Source organism: Protopterus annectens, chromosome 17.part0 (genome assembly GCF_019279795.1).
Source record: "Protopterus annectens isolate FY-2018-M chromosome 17.part0, PAN1.0, whole genome shotgun sequence".
Classification (NCBI taxonomy): domain Eukaryota; kingdom Metazoa; phylum Chordata; order Ceratodontiformes; family Protopteridae; genus Protopterus; species Protopterus annectens.
In genome coordinates, this window is record NC_056751.1 from 248041697 (window position 1) to 248064090 (window position 22394).

The window sequence follows — 22394 nt, forward strand, 5'->3', positions numbered from 1 at the left end:
ATAATTTACAAAACTTGTTAAACAAATCTTAACTTCAAATAACATGGTATTTTAGTTTAATTAATTGCTCTGATTGTAGTGGATGTCTTTGTAAATACTTTGGTTGTTTTGTTGAATGTTATAATCATATCTATTTTAATTACTTGTATAAAATTATGATATTTTCTTGTATGTTAAAAACAATAAACTTGTTTTAAAAAAAAGAAAATACATGCTAATACAAAACATTTTATTGTATCAGCTTTCTAATGCCAACATCCTTATTTATTTCTCTTTTTTTCCTACCTTTCACTACAGTAAGCGATTGTTTCCCACAGAAACCATCTCTAATAACAGTATCCTAACCTTTCTCCTCATCATCTCCCTCTACTTTAAAAGCCCTGTTCTGATTAATAAACTTTGTTCTGCTTTACTTACTACTTCATTAGTCTATATTTCTTATCTTTATCTTCCATTCCTTCCTACATTTCTCCTACAGCTCTCTTCAGCAAGCTAACTTCCAGCTGGGATTCCTGTTTATTGAAATATTCTCACTTGTTTTCATTTCTGTCAATCATGCCTCTATCTCCCCTGCACGCTTCATTTCCCATACCCCCAGTTTCCATCTGGATGTTTTCTTTGAGTGCTTAAAAGCTTCTGTTACATTTCCTGTACTTTACAGTTAAAACAAAATATCTGTTACCCAATGCTACATTACAATGGCTTTATTTACTTTGGTGGCTCATTGCAAGTGGTTGATTACTAATGGCATACAGTTAAAAACTTAAAGGCATGTCCCTGCACTTGAAACGGCACGTGTTGATGAAGGATTGATTCATTGTTGCACTACACTTCTGATGCTCTCTGTAAATGTAACATTGTTGAATAGTTAGTGCCACTTTTGTCCAAATTGTAAATGAAAAGGGTCTTTGGACCAGTGTACTTGCCCAGCTAATAGATGTAAAATAAATTAAAAAAGTAATTTCCTTTTCATTATCAACTACAAATCAATACATCTATCTCTCCTATATTTGAATATGTTGCAAAATCATGTCAGGGGAGAATGAAATGCCTTTGTAAAGTTTTCACAGCAGTCTAGTTAGGAAACTAATTGTGTCAGTGACAATAATGATTGCAAATTAAGGTTGTATAAAAGGATAGAACCAGAAAGATAAAGACACAAAGTTTGTTTCTCAAGCTGGTTGTTCATCATGGGTAGGGAAAATGATGTACAGTTCTAAAAAATACATTCTGATTTCATGAGATGACATATGAGAATTACACCTCTGTTTTTAAATGTAATTTCCAGTCCTTACTGTGATTTCATTATAAGTTTCTACAACATCTGTACATAGGCACAAATTAAAACTTATTCTAGGTACAGAAGAGTCAACAAAGCAAGCTGGACAGTATTTATTACTAGAAAATATGAGAAGAAATATAGGTTATAGCAAAAGAATGCACTGGCTGAAAATGACAAATTCCATAAAAACTCTGTTTTTCCAATATTCAAACAGTTCAAGTTTGGGATGTATTGGATTTTTCACAGAAAAATGGAAAACCACTATCTGTGATGTAGAGCAGGGCTGTGCCCAAGGAGTCATGGTTCTTAAGGTTTGAGAAAATACTTAATGACTACCTCAACCTCTTTGTACCAAATGCAGCATATCAATTGAGACAATGCTTTAAAGTTAAATAGTTGAAAATGTTAGTTTTGCCTGTTTCCTTAGTATTTCATTTCATTGTCCCTTCTCTGTCCTCATTAGTTTGGACCTGTAGAGTTCTCAGAAGTAGTGAACCATTGCTACTGTCATATATTTCTGCTCTGATATCATCATCCATTCTCAATTCCTCATTCCTTTATTTTCAACACGGTCTTCTTTTCCTCATTTTCAGAGTAGATGCTTTCCCACTTCTTTCTTTCAAAATCAAGCAAACATATTCATTTCTAATATCTTCCACTTCATTTACCATTGGTTCCTGTAAGTGCCTTCCTGATGTCAACCCATCCTTTCCAGAATGTCTTAAATCATTGTCCCATCTCATGTATGGAACCTCCTGCCCTGCACCTTCCTCAGTTTCGCCTCTGTCTATTTAACTCTCGTTTGCTTCTTTTATTCTCCATCTCTCAGTTTCTTCCATACAGACCTTCTAATACGCTTTTGATAGAATCTCAGTGAATCCTTTCTTTCTCCTCCTTTCCTGCCTTAATCACCTCTGATGTCCTTCTAGCCAACTCTCTAACAGCCTTTTTCATTGGCTCAAATCTTCAGTTTTACTCTGTCCATTTCCTGTTCATTTGAATACTTCCTCACCTTGATCCTCTAGTCAGGTAGTGCCATGGTCTTAGAAAACACACCTCCTAATCTGTCTTCCACCTGTTCACCTACTGAGTTATTTGGTCACTGAGCTGTTGGCTACCTAGTGTCACCACTTGAAAAGTGTAGCATCTTGTTCCATAATTCCTTTTCCTTCATACATCACTCTCACCCCTTTCTTTCAGTACTGAATGTTATGACGCAAATTCTTCATTTTTTCTCTTGTACTTTCTATTTCTGGTTACAGCTGAAAAGTCCCTCCCAGTCAACTCATAGTCCCACTGCACCCATCATGCATTCCATTGGCTAAAGACATCTAAAAGAAAGACTCCTCCATTATTTTTTAGGTCCAGAAACAATATCTCTTTCCACATTCTCCCTAGACTCTTTGTAACTAAATATATACCATTTTTATTCTCACTTCTTTTACCTGCAAAATGTTTTTTTCTTTTCCTCCACCTAAATCAGCCATCTTCTCCACTCTAGCAACTATCTCTCACCTCCTCTATCCCTATCAGATCAAATTTTCATTCCTCAGTTTTACTATCTACTTCCCTTTTAACTTAACCTATTAAAGCGCATTCACATCTGACCAATTATTCCAGTTTCCTTTGAATCATCCCATGCTTTACACAGGATTTGATATCCTACCATATTCCATTGTACTTTCATTATTGTTTGCCCACTGGACTGTAGCAAGCAAATTCCATTTTGTACTCATAAACTCTTACTGCTACCCCCCTTGGACACCTATTACTTAAAAGTCGACATTTTTCTCAAAATGTTGCCCCCCCCCCAAGTACTTAAAAAGTGTTAGTTATATTTTCAGCTGTTCCCCCTAAAATTATTAAAAATATTGTTTTTAGATTAGTAATATTGTACCTGTTGTTAAAGGCATTCATTTAGACAGTTGTAGACATACTGTGATCTAAAAAACATGTTGATGTGATGCTCAGAAAAAAAATGTACTCAGTTGACCACAAAGAGTATGCCTGGCTACACCCTTTCCCTCTCTTTTTTATTTGTGCTCAGATCTCTAATCTTGTTGCCAGCCTGGCCAAGTCTGGCAAAATGAGACACCTCACCTTTGTGCTTAGCTTTGTATGCTCACCTACCGCCTTCAGCTCCATAATCATTTGCTAAGCATACTAGACCCTGTTCTGTTTCACGCCTTCCATTTCATTTATCTTTTGATAAAACTGGAAACTTATAGAAACCATCATCTTGGTCATCTCATCATTAGGTAATCATTGCATGTGGTAAAAGGATACCTCAATGAAATTTTGAATGAAATAATTTGTGTTGAAATAAATTTGTTACTTTTATTGAAATGGTATTGGCTGTTGCACACTATCACTGCAGCTATAACCAAAGAGGTCTAGTTTTGTCATCAAATATGTGGCATCTTCCATACTGAGTGATTTATTTTGATGAATGAGAATTGTAACTTTTTTAAAGAAAGGCAGGTGTACTGGTGGTATTACTGATTATTTTGCTGCATAATTAATAGGTCTGTTTTGGAGTTTTACAACTAGATTTTTGCAATATAAATAAGGGCAGCAATTACTGAGTTGTATTAATTAGGAAGCCAAACGTTAAAAGTTACATAACAGTAACTTAGCAAAGCAGACTAGAAAAATAAACACTGTTTAATCAAAACTAAGAAGCAGATATGTGAAAGAACTATGTTTGTTACTAGAGAAGAGCTGGTGTATTGCTTTATCTACCAATAGCTAGTGTGGATGTGGATTACTTCATATGACTGCTGGATTAAATTAACAAAAACAAAGTAACATTTTCTGTAACTGGATTTAAACATTTTGGACTAACTTCAGTTTTTCCTCTAAATCTAGATATTACCACAGAACATTCCTAGCAATCACTGATCAGAGATTAACCATGGGATTAAGAAAAGCCTAGCATGAGTCAAAAAATGTAATTTAGAAAGATTCCACATCAGGTTAAGCCTTTTAGATTCAGAAGCTGCTCTTCCTCTGTGGTTTTCTCTTTGTGAGGATGTCAGCCCAGAAAACAGTCTCTTTAATAAAGCTGCATGCTAATGTGGCATTCTGAGTGAGTGGCTAAGGTTAATTAACCATGTGGTCTCCCCTTAAAATGTAAATTGCTCCTAGCTGAATCACTTTACCAAGAAAAATTTAACTGTAGGAGGAAAAAAGTGAGCACTGTAAAACATGATGTCATCTATTGATGCTATTGTAGTAGTGTACAGGTGTTGGGTAGGTTGGGGGTGTTAATTTGATGGTAGCTTTTGTGTGTGAAAGCACACATGCAAGTATGGAGGGGTATAGGAAGCCTCTGTGGTGATGCAGCTGCCCATGCTAACCACACAGTTGACGTTAGGGCTATAGAGAAACACCTCCATATCTCAGACTCAGTATGACGTATGTCACTGATAGGGAGAGGAGATAATCGGTAATTCACTTCCCATGGACATAGAATGGCCACCATATGATTCCATTCTGGTAAGAAAGCCTAGGTATTGGGTAAAACTCTCTATGGTCACAGTTGGCAATTGGATGAAGGAGTGTAGGTAGAAGCACTAACCATTCATGTCAATTTTTAGATGAACGCACCCCTGATGGCTGTTATCTCTGTATTGGGGAATCCTGGTATGTAGAAATGAATGGGCTTATTTTTAATTGATGGGGGCTTAATATTCAAAAAGGAAGAAGCAAAAAGAAAATGTTGAGTTCTTTAATTACTGTGGTTAATATAATTTATAATGCATTGGTTAGGATGGTATTCAGTATACTTATATATTAATAGCAGTTTTAGTGGTTTATTTTTAAAAGATGTTATCTCTTACAACAGGCCAGATAAATGAACAAATGAAGGACATGTGCTGACTGATTACATAGAACTGAGTAGTCTGAAATATAGATACAATTCACTGAAGGGTAGAGAGTCTTTGTCATGTAAAAGAGAGAGAGCAGGAAATGGTGAAAGACAGAATGTGTACAGGTGCTCAACTCAGATAACTGCAGAAAGGACATAGTTATGAGGTTTGCAAGAGATCTGAGGAGCTGCAAGTAAAGGTATGGCAAACTAGGGGTGGTAGCTGGTGATCATTGGAAAGCTGAGATCAGAGAAATTATTTAGAAGGAATAATATTGTTAAAAACTAGAGAGGCTTAGGAAATTAGGTTTTCCAGCAAAGAGATGGATTGATTGTGTGAGAGATTTTTGGAATATAAGGACAAGTAAATGATTTGACAGATAAATTCATATAAATGACTTAACTAACAGAAATACTAAAAATACAAGGATAGCAATGTGGAAATTCACAAAGCAAATAGGGAGCAGAACAGCAGATTCAAAGAATGACAGTTAATAAGGATTAAAAGATGTCTAACAGGATGTACCAACAGAGGAACAGAAGGAAGAGCATTATATAAAGGAATATAAAAACACATCCAGTATGAAGGGATAACAAGGAAAAAAACATGTATTCAGAAGAAAGAATGAGATAAACAAGTAGAGATACAGAAGGAAAAGTGACATGTCAGAGTCACAGAGCATGGGGATACCTCTTAGAAATTCAGCCAGTCGATAGATGCAGCCAAGATGATCTGGTGAAAAAAGGATTTGTGACAGACAGAAAGAAGACAAGAGGAAATTAAGGTTTCCAGAAAAAGGATGGAGTGATTGTATGAGAGAAAACAAGTGACAGTCAAGCATGACTGTCAAAGAAGGCAGGAGAATGTCACTGAATCGAGAGATAGAGAGAGATAGTGACAGTTGACACCCCTGACCCTGTGTAGAAAATGGGAAAAAAGGAGTTTGATGATGATGATGAGACAAATTCAGTCCAGATGTGGTATAAAGAATATCTGTGGTGGGAGAGATGCCACATGGGGAGTAAGGGGAGAAGAAAGACCTCAGTAAAGGTAGATATTAGCTTAACACTTGGAAAAAGTAGTCCTGGATTGGCCATGTTAGTTGTAAAATGACAAGCACTTTTGCAGATACTGGTACATATGAGAATATTTTTTCTGGCAGAAGGAGCAGTTGTGAGTATAATAAGAACTAACATGGTGGTGCCAGTCTGCAGAGGTTTAGGAAGCAACTAGAAGTATCAGACGTAATGTCATTACTTATGACTAGTGGAATTATGAAGGATGGAATTAAGCGACTGACCTAATAACACCATGCGTAAAGAGAACAGTAGTGGTATGGGAGTGGGGAAATGGTTTTGATGTTGTCACCCCTTAACAGAGGTAGTAGATGTCATCTCATTCAAAGGATGTAAAAAGGTGATTAAGCCAGTTGAGCCTCAAAATTGAGCCACAGTTGGGGATGCATACAGAGAAAAAAAGAAGTCAGGAGAGAAAATAATGGTGTAGTTTAAATAAAAGTCATAAAAACATGAACTCAGTATCAGTTATAAAAATAAGAGAATTAAGTATAATGTTATAAGGGTGCAAGTAACAGAATAGAGAAGTGACTGAAAGTGGTGTTTTTGAATTGTCAGAGGCTGAGTAGGAAGCACAGAGGCTACAGGTAAGCACTGACATAATTTGGGTAATGGAAATGTAGAACAAAAAGGTAAGGATACGGGGATACCAAGTTACAGAGCATTAAGAAAGACAGTAAGAATCAAAGCAGGGTATCAACCTGCAGTCCAGAGTTTGATTCCTTCAGCCTCCATTTCCATACTGGGTAACTGTGAGCATGTCACTTGGTCAGACAGTGATCCTAGGCTTAGGCTGAAAAATGCCTGTTGTTTAACAGTGCTCTTACCCAGTTAGCAGATACATATAAATGAAATAAAATATCTAAGAGAAAGGATTGGAGAGTGGCTAATAGAAGATGAGCAGCTGGGGAATGCTATTAATGTATCTAGATTTTTTTAAGTCTGTATAATGTTGATGGTGACCTCAAAAGAGGAAGATAGAAAACAGTTAGCTGCTTAGCAGTATTGCTGTTTGGCAAAAGAAGAAAAAGATGGTACTCTGACGTTTCATTCTCAACAAGCTTTCTCTCTCTGATGCTGCTTTACCTATATCCATTCATACTCAGAACACTCCATTAACAATAACTATCTGTTATTCTGCATTTTAGCTTCTACTTTCCCTAATAAACCCTCTTTACTTCTTGTCTTAACTACATCTGCATACTCCAGCCCAGAAGCATAGCTGGCTAAACCAGTGCCTGTGCCAGTACTATAGACCAGTGCCCGACCCTCTCAGCTCTTCAAATGAAGATAAAAAGAAACACTTCACTGTACACTGTAATACTTTGCTTATTACAGTTAGATCCATATCCCCCACCTCCACCCTCCTTGAGTTCTTCCATTGTTGTGTCTTTCGGCTTTTCCCAGTTAGGGGTCGCCACAGCGGAATCCCCATCCTATTAATTTACATGGTTACTCTCAAAATATTACATCTCCAACTAGAATTGGAAATACTCAGCAAAAAGAGAGCACCATTGACTGGATTCTTACCAATAAAAACCCACACAACTACACCACTGGTAGCCTCCCCAATGACCTCAATGACCACCTTGTCACATATATTATAAAACACAAACTTTCATGTACTAACCTACCCTTATATAAACTTGTCAGAAACAGGAAGAAGTTCGTCCTAGAACTATTCTTAGCAGAACTTAAATCCTGCAACTGGTCCATCCTAAATACTCTACCCCTAGTTGAGAGCGTGACATACTTTAATGACACATTCCTGAACATACTTGACTCTCATGCCCCTAACCGACTAATCAGATCTAAGGACCGAATAGCTCCCTGGCTAACAAGAGAAACCAAAACTAAAATTAAACTCCGTGACCAGGCATGGGATAAATGGAGAGCTACCAAAGCTCCCCTAGATCGCATCAAATTTCAACAGCTGAGAAACTCCACTAAAACTGACATTACTCGAGATAAAAAACAGTACTTCTGTCACCTCCTGGATAAACACCAGAATAACCCAAATAAGTTCTAGGCTGGTTTTAATAACCTCCTCCATCCTGGTAAATCTACTACCCCTACCCCTGAGAAACTCACTGGAAAAGATCCAGAAGAAATAGCCAATACCTTTAACTCTTTTTTTACTGAGACCATCCAGTCCCTAGCCAATCAGCTACCTACTTCTTCCTCCTCCTTAACTCTTGCTAATGACTCAGTTCCTCTCTCCTTTAACTTACAACCAGTATCTACCTCCTATATTCGCACCCTATTAAAAAAACTTAAACCGTCAACCCTAGCGGCTGATCGTCTCCCAGCGGAATACCTACAATTAGCGTCTGATGCCATTGCCTATCCCATATCAATCTTGATTAACAGAACCATAACTGAGGCTACCATCCCCCCAATTTGGAAAATTTCATACATCATCCCACTTCATAAGGGAGGCTCCTCCACGGAAACATCTAACTATAGACCTATAGCAATATTGTCTCCAATAGCTAAAATTATGGAACGGTGTGTTCACAAACAACTCCTGCACTACCTCACCCTTAATAATCTTCTGTCTAAAACTCAGCATGGTTTTCGCCCCCATCACAGTACAACCACTGCCCTCCTCTCCTTTGTTGACTCAGCCAACAACAACCGTAATAAAAAATTAATATCCTCCGCTCTCTTTCTTGACCTATCGAAAGCCTTCGACATGGTCAATCACCAGCTACTGCTCCACACCCTGCAAACCCTACATCTCGACAACCTAGCACTAAGCTGGTTTAAGGCTTACCTTTCTGGCAGGCAACAAGCAGTCCAATGGCATAACAGACTATCTCACCTGCTCCCCAACACCATTGGAGTTCCTCAGGGCTCCATACTTGGTCCCCTTCTTTTCTCCGTCTTCATAAATGATCTTCACTCAGTCATCCCCAGAGCCACCTGCATTCAATATGCAGATGACTTCACCCTGATCTGCTCTGAAGTTTCTCTCCCTAATCTCCAAGCAGTCACTCAACAATGTTTTGCCAAAGTCGAAAAATGGTTCTCCGACCTGAAACTCATACTAAATTAAACAAAAACCAAATTACTATTATTTTTCCCCACTTCAGCCCCTCCCCAAGGACAAGAACCCCCACTTGCTAATACCTCGACCTTCTACGTGGAATCCATTAATGGCACCATCATCGAGCCTGTCTCCAATACCAAACTATTAGGTGTTACTATCGACCACAAGCTTAAATTCGATTTGCACATAGGCCAAACCATTAAGTCTGTAAACAAGAAACTCGGCTCAATGTACAGAATAAAGAACTTTCTTACTCCTCATGCCAAACTATCCATTGCTCGCACCCATCTCCTCTCCACCCTACTATATGCCTCCCCGATATTTTCTTTCCTCAATAAGCGTGAGCTCAATAAACTCTCTGTAACCTATCATCATATTGCCAAATTCATAACAGGAACACCCTATCGTACTCACCACTGCCTCAACCTTAAGAAACTTGGCTGGTTAGAACTGCCCAATCTTCTCAAACTAAACCAACTCACTGAAGCATTTAAAATAATTAATCAACCGTATAAAACCCCCTCACTGAGCAACATACTGACCCCCTACACCAACCTAAAATGCCTACGATCCTCAAATAGTGTTCAAGTGCTAACCATTAAATCTAATAATTCGGGTGGTGATGCTCTCTATGCTAACTCCATTGGAAAGCAGTGGAATTCCCTTCCCAATAACCTTAGGCTTATGACCTCGCTTAATCTATTCAAAAATAATCTCAAAGAGTTTCTTAAGTCACACTGGTTATGCCCTTGTCCTCAACCAGACTAATCCTACAGGTCTAATATCTCCTCAGGCTCTTCTTTCCTTTCATGTTTTTTTTAATCTCTACTTCACTGCCTCTCCATGTATCCTTGTCAAGATGAGTTACTCAACATATGATTGTCAATTTATCAGTATGTAAATTTTGCTGTTTTCTTGTTATTATTATATTATTGTAATTTCTTCTATGTAAATGTATTGTGATTTTTCTCTTTATGGTGGAGCTTTTCTCCCCGGGCCTCTACTGAAAAAGGACATGTATCCAGCTAGACTAGCCCGGTCAACAAATGTAAAATAAAAATAAAAATAAAATAAATAAATAAACTCTGGTCCGCTAATGATTGGCAGTTGATTTTTACGTGCTGAGTTGCCAGCCCTGATGCATGCCCCTCATCCCTTCCTCCATTCTGCCCCAGCCATTCAGGTCCCATTTCTGTGCCCTGTCTCCAACCCTCCTTCCACATCTTTTATTAAAAAAAAAATTATTTCTTCTTTTAACTGTTGGAAACAATTGCTACACTTGCCTGCACTAAGCTTTGTGGCACTTATGTTTTAGTTAATAAAATAAATGAATTATTTTAAACTATAGCAAACTGCTTGCAATAAACGTAGTAATCAGTTGCTACAATTTACTCCCTGCCTGCATGGAGTGCTGCAGCACTCAGGTTTTAGTTAAAAAAAAATGTTATTTTTCTTTTTTGTTTTTTGTTTGTTGTTTTTTTTTACTTTTAAACTGTAGCAAACTGCTTGCTACAGTTTAGACTACATATGGAATGTTACAGCACTTACATACTCAGTTTTTTTAAAAGCTGATAGTGCATTAAAGAGAGATCTGAATCAATTGATTTCACCCCCCTCCCAACATTTTGCAACTGGGAAAGTTGCTGCTGTTACCCCCACCTTAGCTATGCTACTGCTCCATCCTTTCAAACTCTGCTATTTCAAAAATATGAGAAGCCATCAGAACAACCTAATTCTCATTCTTCATAGAAAATACTTCCTTCCTTCCTACCAACCTTCAACCAGCATTCAGAGCTACTATAACTAAATATCCTACTGCCCTGCAACTTCTCACTTCCTTCTGGTTTCCTATTTCCCTACTAACCTATTTCAGAAATATAAGAGAAGGCGTCAGAACAACCTAATTCTCTTCCTTGATAGAAAATAGTTCCTTCCTACCTACCTTCAACCAGCATTCAGAGCTACCACAACTAAATATCCTACTTCCCTGCAACTCCTTACTTCCTTATGGATTCCTACTTCCCTACTCCCTGCCATCAATAAAATATAGATCTTTTTACTTAATCATGCTACTCCTCAGCTTATTCTCTATTCTTCTCCTACTGAGCCATCTCTTATCCTATCATGGCTCAGTAATAGCTCTCACATCTCTCCAGCTCTGTCCCAACCACCTATCCATACTTCCTGCCTAAACTCTACACACATCGCATCAAACATTTTAATGACACTCATCCCCTTTGCCCCAAATATAGACTGATTAACTCCATTTCAACTCAAATCAAAATAAAATTAAGTGGAAAAATACCATATCGACTAACATATGCAAAGCTTCTTACCACCTATAAAATTTTCCAGCATCCACCTGTTTGTCCGGCACTAAATTCCATTTTACACAACTATGTTCCCAGTCTGTTATCATTGTGATTCAATGACTAAAAAGTCCTCTCTGTCCATAAAACTATCAAATCTGCTGGGGATTTTCTGTACTTGTACCATGTTGCTAAGTCCCGGAACTCCTTACCTGTATCCATCAAGTCAATAACCTCTCTCCAATCCTTTAGAATCATTCTGAAAGACTTCCCAGCCAAATATCTGGCTCACTTCTTGCTCAACCCCAGGATAAACTGTATCCCTAAATTTGAACAAGTATCTATTTTATATTTCTTCACTCATTCCCTTTCTTCATTCAGTTTCTCTCTCCGTCCTCTCTTTCTAAGTATGCCATAATTCTGTTTTTTCTCCCACTTCATATTACATTTCCTGTTTGTACTATACTAGAATACCTTTCATTTCTCTATAAACCAGCTAAAATTTCTTTAAATATTAAATAAATTTCATAAAAGCTGTATCTGTTTTAGTAAAATTAAACTGTAGATGCTTTATTTTATTTTATTATTGTCTCTTTGTTTGCAGATTGTAAAATTATTGTTCTTAAAATGTTTTTGTAATACTTTGGAGATTTCTTCCCAAGACTCCACTGAAAATGGGTACCTATCTACCTACCCAGTAAGACTTTCCCAGTAATCAAATGTCAGTAAACAAATAAACAAATAAGTAAATAATACAATGTCCTTCTAGCACATGGATTTGGAATACTGACATGATTCGAAGTTAATTTGAAAAATAAGCTGGAAATGACATTGAAGAGAGACTTTAATTTACCAAAAGCTGATTTAAGCATTCAGTCATCCAAATTGGCTAGATATAACAAATTTATTGAGATTCATGACCTGGACAGTTTTCTCCAAAAAGATTGAGTTCTAAGCAGAAAGTTAAAGGAATTTCTGCAGAAAGTGGCACATGTAGTGATATTTTTTTGACAGAAGTCACAACTGATAAGTCTATAGAAATAGTACATTGTTATATTTCTTTGAAGAGGTGATGATGATGATGGAAATGTGAGGAATCTAAAAGCAGGGGCTTGCATAGTCTAAAGTGATTAGGTGGCAGTATGGCTCACCTTGAATACACTGAAGGAGCAGGGAGGATTTTCCATAGTCAGATAATGTATTATCATAAAAGAAATGGAACAAATTAATTTATTATGGTCTAGAAACATGGCAAGAGATTAATGATGTGGTGGATCATAAAGGAAATGTGGTAAGTGATGGAAAAAGATTTGCACAAGATACCAAAAGCAGAGAGAGACAAGAACTAAACGCTAATCTTGTTTAGCGGTGAGGCAAGGAAAGCTGGAAAAACTGAAAAGTATCTCATTGCATTAAAAAGTGTTTCTTACATTACTGCAAATAGACACAAAACTACATAACCAGCAAATAATGTGAATGTCATACCAGTTTAGGAAGTCATCAGTATATCACACCTTTATTTATCCTGAAAATTAAATAGCCAGCTCTTTATGGACAAACGTTTTAGAGGCCTTATGGAGTATAGCTTCAAGATACATTTATAAACTGGTGAATTAAATTCTAAACAGGAAAACATTCCATAGTAGGATAAATATGTGGAAAAGCCATGGCTACAGAATATATTTGTGTGTTTCCCAAGTGTAAAGCATTAACATATGTAGATATTTCCAGAAGATAAGCTAGTGTTTTAATTCAAAACTAATAATGCATACCACAAGAATGTTTTCTAATACAAAGCAGATAAACAATTCCATCTTGTAAAGCATTCTAAAGCGATGTAGACTGGGAAGTTTTGAATCACTTCTATAGTGTAAGATCCATGCATCTTGCACATAATGTTGACTGCTATTTGCCAAGTTTTGTTTGTGAAAGCATCATTTTAGAAGTGACAGACTTTCTCAGGTCATGGGTGCAATTTCAGTTCTTTGGGGCACAGATCTACATGAAATTCTGTTAAAGAATGTCAACTCTATACAGAATATGATGGTGATCATTAACCTTGTTATAGACGTCTATGGATTTAGGCTTGTCGGTGTTACTATCCACCTTCCAGTAAATAACAGTGAACTGTATTTCTCATACACATATTACAAGAGAAAAGACAACAACATTTGTGTATTAATCAGTTAATAATACATGATCTGCATAATTGATTCCTGAGAGTTTATACTTCAAAATGTAATGTTTGACTTGTATATTAGCAAGTCTTATTTTGCAAGGCATCATAAAGTTTTGCATTGCTAAAATTTCAGAATAAATCTGTTATATAGCACTATATCAGCTTTTTCTTTGACAATTGTAAAACAACTAAAATCTGTATGTCCTTTACAGAAATGGATAATAAAAAGCAATGCTTTCTGATCATATTTTAGATGTTTTGTAGTAAGGTACACTGGCATTTTTTTTAATTTTATAATGAGAAAGAAAAAAATCATATTTACACTGTCCTCCTATGCCAGGCAAAAGCTAATCATAATGCCTTCTTTAGCCATGTCAGAAAGTTGTAAAATTGTAATTTCATTGCATCAGTTTCTTAAAACATAATGTATGGCAACATAATGGATATAAAATGCTAATGCATGGCTATGGTTTAGATAAGTGAGTTCAGTAGTTTAAATATGACTAACCTGTGGGTAAATGCCAATGTCACATTATATGACACCTTGTACCAGTTTATGCATCCCTCATTTGACTGTTCTGTACTAATTATTGCCTTGTCTTTGTTCAGGTATTAACAGGCTACTCGGTAATAACACATATGAAGCTGCATTTCCAGTACACGAGGTAAGTTTAATCATTCAGTCTCTGCTATGTTTTTCAAGTATGGACATATTGCCATATGTAACATTTTCTTGGTAGTTTGCTTGTTTGTGTAAATTTTATTTGTACACATTTCAGTTTCAGTAAAATAATTGCTGTACAGTATCATAAGAGAAGTACACTGTTCTAAATATGCACACATTCTGTAGTAAATTAATAACTGATATACATTTTATATTATGCTATTCCCAAAGTAAAAGTAATAAAGATGAATTAATTTAGTCTGGTAACAAGAAGATATTTTTAGCTTTTTATCAAAATGGATTTTTGTAAATGTAAACAGAGGATGATCTATCTAATTGTGCAAGTAGAAATATGTTCCTTCAGAATCTTGGCGCAAACTTTGCATTATTTGGAATAGTTAGGTAATATGCTAGGGAACTGAGAACTGACTCCGAAAATTTGTAAAATAAAGCTGTAAGGTGAAGCTAGGCATACTCTTGTGTTCACAATATTTTTTGAGTATCTCTCCAAAATATAATGGCTTATAAGAGGTAGAAGAACATTTAGAAGTGTCTAAAGTGATACCTGTTCTATATATCTATATACAACATTCTTAACACAGCAGTGCTCATCTAAAATTATTTTTAATGGTTGTAAGGCTACAAGCTGATTGTTGTTTGTCAATGTATTAAGTGTATAATGGGTGACAGTTGGTGAGATGTATATGTCAATGTATTAAACTTATCATGGGTGACAGTTATCGAGATGTATATGTCAGTGTATTGAGTGTATAATGGGTGACAGTTGGTGAGATTTATAAGTTTTCTAAATTTTAAATGAGGGGTAGGCACATGAGGTTTCATATATGAGGTTTCAGAAGAAAGTATGAATGTCTGGCCCTGATGTAATTAACAATACCAATAATTATCTCAGTCCCAAACATTTTTTGCTCATTTCAGGCAGGAATCTGCTCATAGGAATGTAGCATTCATTAGACAACGGCAGAGACCACATTTTTCTGATGTGTCAGTCCTCTGAATTTCTTAAATGCGTTGCTGTAATACCATTATTCTAATTTTCTAATTCACCTCCCATGCAAATGCAGATGTCATGGATTGTAATTTTGTAAAAGGAATCCAAATAAAGTTTTTATTTCTTCTCGATCCATATAATAGAAAATGCTAAAGACCCATTAGTTATGTTTGAAGGTTGAAGAATGAAGAGCTCTGTAGTTCAACGGCAGTGTGTAATTTAACCTCTTCCATCAGTAGAATATCAAAGTTAAGCATCTCAGCACCTACTTAAAAGCTCACCTGGCTTTGATTTACATTTTTTTTATTATTGGCTGTCCTTTGTGTGAAATAATAAACCTAATTTAAGGGTCACAGTAAGTTTTCAATTAGGATTTGCAAAAGGATGTACTTAATTTATTTTTCACTGCCTTTGAAGAAGCTTTCTCAATCAATAGAATCTTCAATTACCTTACCATCTTCCCGTCACCCCCACTACCACCTTGCTAATTCATGCTAACCCTAACCAGCCCCTGTCACTAACTTCAGTCTGATACATTACCTTAGAAAAACCTTTTCAGTAGCATTATCACTACACCAGACAGCTTGGGCACACACAGCATGAAACTCATGCACCCACATCACTGTATCTGTTCCCTTACCCAGTTTTTACTCCGATCTTAAACACCAGCTCCTGCCATCTTTCCTTTTGCCTAACTCTAACTTTAACCCACAAACACTCACACACATACTCCTAAAATATATCTCCTTACCTAATCCCTTTTTCCACCCCAACCTGCACACATTCACATGTGCACAAATGTGTACACACACACACACACACACACACACACACACGCACACACTGTCCTATCCTCCTAGAGCCAAAATGTTTGCTATAGCCAAATGTTCCCGCATTAAAATGAAGAGTGTGTGTGTGTGTGTGTGTGTGTGTGTGTGTGTGTGTGTGTGTGTGTGTGTGTGTGTGATACTTCACCAATCACAACAGTTATGATAAGGTGGAATTCCTGGACATCACCATCTATAAGGACAGAAAAGAGAAGTTTAAGAATGACCTTTACAGAAAACCTACATGAGTGAATCTACTTCTATATGACAACAACAAGCACCCCAAAATCACTAAGAAAAATGTCAATAAATCACAGGGAATGAGAACAGCCAGAGTTTCTGGACAGATGGATCGATTTCTTACCAACCTGATCAACTGCAGCAAGACTTTCTAGAAAGAGGATGCAATGAGAATTTGATGGCTAACATATTGGGATCCATTAAATTCCTCAACTAAAATATTGATCTAGCGGCTGAACCTCTATAGAAGGAAACTGTTACAAGCCACAAAACCAAATGTCATTGAAGGAAATGAGAAATATGAAAGGAGTATGGTCCTAACTTATTGCAAAGATTCACATGTAATAAAAATAAAATTGGAGCATCATTAGGGGAAACCAGTCTATCAGTCAGATTTGTGACCCATAACCATCCTTCATTTATCGAAAAGGAAGAAACATTAGAAGCTGCATAGAAAATGATAAAGGAGTTAGGGCACCCACAGATTTACAGATAGGAACCTCCCCATACAATCCCCCCCGGCTGCAGATGCTGTACATTTATGAGTCAAAATAACTATTTTATATGTCCAAACTCAAAAAGAAAATATGTCTGCAATGACAGATAAAATTGCAATAGTAACTAACTCTGTAGCATACCAGGCAAGCTTTACAAAATGTAAAGCATTATACATTGGAAAAACAATTATCCATCTCAAAATAAGAGCGACTAAACACCTTTCAGACATCAGGCTTAAGGACTTCAACAACCCATTGTCCACATATGTTCAGGTCTGCAGGAACTGTGAGAAGTTTGTTTCTCATGTAATACAGAGAATACATTTGAGCCCATTATAAGGAAATCTGAATGCAATGCTAGAGAAAAAAGAACTTGAATGGCAGATTCAACTTAAAGCTTATTAGAAACCCAGACTCAATTGGACATGCTCCATTAAGCTCACACTTGAGTTAAAGAAACTGGACCATAATAACTTTTACTGATGGCAACACATGCCTAGGGATTCTATAAACTCTGTGTAGGCTCAATGCGAAGCCTACACAGAGTGTACATGTTTGTGAGGTGAGCAGCAGCGCTATTTACATATTCATGGAGCGCACCACATCTAAATATAAATAAGCACTGTTTCATGGCCAATAGCAGTGTTGCCAGCCAGGAAATTATGTAAAGCAACAGAGGCAGCAACAGCAGAGATGTATACCTGTTTACCTATGGGCAAACTAGGTCTGTGCAGTTGCACAGAATGCTGCAATGATTACCAGTGGTTAATAATAAAACAATGTATATAGTCCAAACACACAGATTATTGTGGAATCCCATTTCAGGTATAATGAACAAAAGTTGTGTAAATGATCCATAGAAGTACATGGATTGCCATTTAAAATACACAGTCAGGGGAAGTGTGTGTATTGAATAGGGACATACAGATGAATTGTAGGAGTGAACAGAGGGAAAGAGGACAGGTGAAACATCTTAATGTACAGCAGATTAAGGCATGTAAATGACAATTGTAGCAGGAACACTATGCATATATTGATATGATACAGTAGCAGTACAGACTGCACAGTGAAAATGTATATTATGTGACTGTCTCACAAGGTGACATAACAGTGGATACGATGTCTTTGTGATATAAGCATCCTGATATGAGCAATGGAGAGGACATCTATCTGGGATGTTATATACAATAGGGGTTACTTGCATATTGTGAAGCTGTGCAAAATGAGTTGCCTGAATATGACTGTAATGTCAGCAGAGGTCTCCACCAATTGGTATATGTAGTTGCACACTCATGGACAACAGTAAATAGAAGCACACACAATCATGGATAATATCAGAATGATACCAACAGTAATCCCATGTCTCTGTCATAACATGTGAATGTGCGTGATCATAGATGGTTCTGCACAAACACACTTTTGCAGTTATTATGAGATGTCAGCAATCTATAAAAGTAATCAAGCCCACTGTCCTGACACTATAACATCTACTGGAGGTGTTAGGAGGGGCACTGCTATACCTCCATGTGACATCATGATCAATCCAGGCTGGTTGACAAGTGTGCATGGCATATATATGGCACAAGCCACACTGTCATGAATGTAACCCATGCCATCGATGTTGTCAGACAGCTATGTATGTACTGTGTACATCACTGGAACAGGTAGCACACATGCATCTGGTATAACACCTTGATGGGAATTCTGCACCATCAGACAGTAATCTTTATGCAACAAGAATACCTAGGTATGGCCAATAAGATGTGTGAGAGTTCACTGTGGCAAAGGAAGTACACTTGAGTTATACATCCCTGGAAGATGTATAGGGCGGTACACAAAGAAGGGTGCATTGTACTCTGTTATTGGTGTGATAAACGCTGTGAACTATGGAAGTATGATGGTCTTTGATGTGGATGCCCTGCACATACTCAAGAGTGGAGCTGTGTTACATGCAAGGGAGTAGTCACCACTGTGGGCACATGCTGGTGGACATTCTGCATACTATCCACTTCAGTACACAGGTCATGTAGCACTTGGTCTGCCCATAGGGGTGTGATGTCTACATTATCACTGGGTTGTGCATTTGTTTTCATAGCATACCTCTCTGGACTATATGAAGAGACACATAACTGAACTGTCAGATTGTGTCCCAGGCATGTATAATCCTAGCCCTAAGCAGCATTCTACCTTCACCCAGGATGATGCCACAGTATAAACAAAATTGATGGACTTCAACAATTGGCATAGCTTCTGGGATCCAGAATCTCTCCACCTGGTCTGACATGGTTGACAAGCCATGCCGCTTTGCCAGCGATTATATGAACCTGTGTCCTCTGGGCTGTCAGATACTGGCAAAGGTGCTTGCCTCCCCATAATGCCTTTGTTAGGCAATGTGAAAGCAACAAAAGTTCTGACATAGCAACATCCACTGATGGGAAACTCAGAGTTCTCCAGCTTAATTCTAGGAGTTTAAATATGAAGGTGCACTGGAGGAAATGGTCAACCCACTAGCTGACAGATTTGGTGCAGACTTCAAGTCCCTGACCCCACCGGCCATACCCCAAGACATACATGACACCAGTCCCCTACCTAGTATCTCTAGACATTAGGTCATATATGTGCTCTCCAAGCCTAAAACCTCAATGGTACCAGATAGCATCCCAGGTTGCTTAGTAAGCAATCTAAAACAGGACCTAATGGACCAAATTAGCATCCTCTTTAACCATAGCCTGAGAACTGGCTTTGTTCCAGCAGAGTGGAAAACAGCAGCATTAATCCCATTGCACAAGGGGAGGAGGCCATCAACCAACCCTGAGAACTATAGACCTATAAGTCTAACTAGTCTCATCTGCAAAGCCATGGAAAGAATCATCATGGACCTTATCAACAAGGATATAGCTGATCTTCAAACTCTAGACCCATCCCTATTTGGCTTTGTTAAGGGTAGATTGTGCTTATTAAACCTAGTAGACTTCTTCAAGAAAGTCACTAAAGCTCTGGATGAAGGTAAAACAGTCCATACCACCTATCTTGACCTTGCCAAGGGTTTTGACACAATCCCCCACTCAGGTATCATTGCAAAACTCTCCCAGCTAGGGATTAACCCTTACATCACTAGGTGATTAGATAATTGGCTCACCTATGGGACACATACTGTCAAAGTTGATAATTCAACCTCTACCATTAGAGCTGTCACCAGTTGTGTACCACAAGGATCTGTGCTGTGCCTTTTACTGTTTGGAATCTATTTATCATAAGTCCAGGCTAAAGTATATGGCCTTTGGCTGACCAAATTTGCTGCTGATTGCAAACTAGGTGCAATCATTAAGTATACCAGTGATGTAAACATATTACAGGAGGAGCTAAAACAGACAAAGGATTGGTGCCAAAGCCACATGGTCTAAAAATAAATGCAAATAAGTGCCATTATTTTTGCCTATTGCAAAGTGCAATTTCCTGCTAATTACAGCATTGGTAAAACCCTCCCTAAGCTCAAACCCAGTGGTGCAAGATGTGGGAAGACAAGTAGATAGCAATCTGAATTTCAACCACTAAGTTTCTATAGTTGTAAGAAAAGCCTTCTACATTGTGCACCTCATAAATCAGGCCATTGCATCCAGGTCTGAGGATGGTATAACACCACTGTACTCAACCCTCATCACAACACTGAGTGCAATGCTCCCTTTTGCATGTACCTTACCAGACACCTGCAGCAGTTGGAGAGACCACAGGAGTTTCTCAACAAGAAAGTACAGGGCCTACAAACCATGGCATAACACACTTGAATAGACTGAAAGCCCTGTTACTGTACTCTGTATTGTATAGGATGAGGTGACTTGTGCCTGGCCAACAGGTCAGTCTCTGACCCTGCCCTGATGGAAATGCTGCACATCTGCAAATCTAATGACACAAGAGTCATTCACTCTAGGGATCTTAACCTAACCTATGATATTAACAGAACATGCTTGACAGATAGCTATAGCTGATGACATCAGCAGAGTCTGGTGAGAGGAAGATGGTAATAGCATCTGACATGCTGGTGTAAAATGCTCTCTCTAATGTCAAGCAAGTGCACATACACACACACACACACACACACACACACACACACACCAATTGATTGCAGTGAGAACAGAATTTCTCCCTAAGTACACTGACTAAAGACCTCTGTATTTAATGCAAGTGCCACAGCACAAGTCTGACTAGGGGAATGTCAGGCAACACTTTATAAATGATGACATCAGCAGTGTCTGGTGAGAGGAAGATGGTAATAACAGTGTCCAACATGCTAGTGTAAAATGCTCTCTCTAATGTCAGACAAGTGCACAAACACACACACAGTCCAGTTGACTGCAGTGAGATTAGAACCCCTACCTAAGTACATGGACTAGAGAACTCAGTACTTTACATAAACGCCAAGGCACAAGTCTGACTTTTACAAAGCAGAAAAATACTTTATAGTGGATGACATCATTATTGGATGTTTGAGAGAAGTTGTTGAGAGGCCTGCATGGAATGTTGTGTAGGCATGTCAAACTGTGAAAATTTAAAACACGAACCAGCCTGCACAATAAGTGGTTGGAGTTCAAACTGTGAAAATATTAGTACTCCATGGGATTGTAGTAATGACTGCAGGATACACAATTATACTCTTCTGACTAGACAGACACACATGCGCACAAACACACACACACACACATGCACACACGCACACACATGCACCCACGCACCCACGCACACACACACACACACACACACACACACACACACACACACACATACACCAGTCCACTGCAGTAAGAACAGAACTCCTACCTAAGTATATGGACTAGAAAACTCAGTACTTAACTCAAGCACTGTGACACAAGTGTGAATTTTACAAGGCTGCAGGACACTTTATAGTAGATGACATCATCATTGGATGTTTGACAGAAGATGTTGGAAGGTCTGTCTGAAATCAGTAGCTAGCCATGTACAGCTGTCAAGATATTGAAGTTCTGCATATTACCATATTGATGAGTGTGCAATGTATATTATTTGCTGTTGTCTTTCCAATATGCAGGCATACTTTAAGAAATAGCTTTACAAACTATATGCAAACAGCTGTCCATATTACTAGAACTATTGAATGTGTGTTGTCATCATAAAGATGTGCATGGAATATAGGAAGACATTTGTTATATCTGTAGTTTAGTTGAAATATTTGTGAACAACTACTGAAAGACCAACTTTGCAATGCATGGGGGGAGGTAACAGATGGCTGCAGTGTAAACATGTGTTCTTTTCTTAAAAAAATGCCTTCCCCTTGTTTGTGTTTTTACATGTACTTTTATGACATGAAGACTGCATTGACAATAAAAATAAGTCACACATGCTAAAGTAAA

At 37.7% G+C, this 22394-nt stretch overlaps 1 protein-coding gene across 1 annotated transcript in view; it reads left to right on the top strand.

Moving 5' to 3' along the window:
- Nucleotides 1–22394, top strand: part of ANO3 (anoctamin 3) — a 3574693-nt gene that overhangs the window by 2277390 nt on the left and 1274909 nt on the right. Inside the window, exon 10 of the mRNA XM_044059352.1 lies at nucleotides 14380–14435. Within this exon, the coding sequence (XP_043915287.1) occupies nucleotides 14380–14435 (56 nt within the window). The remainder of the gene's footprint in view (nucleotides 1–14379; nucleotides 14436–22394) is intronic.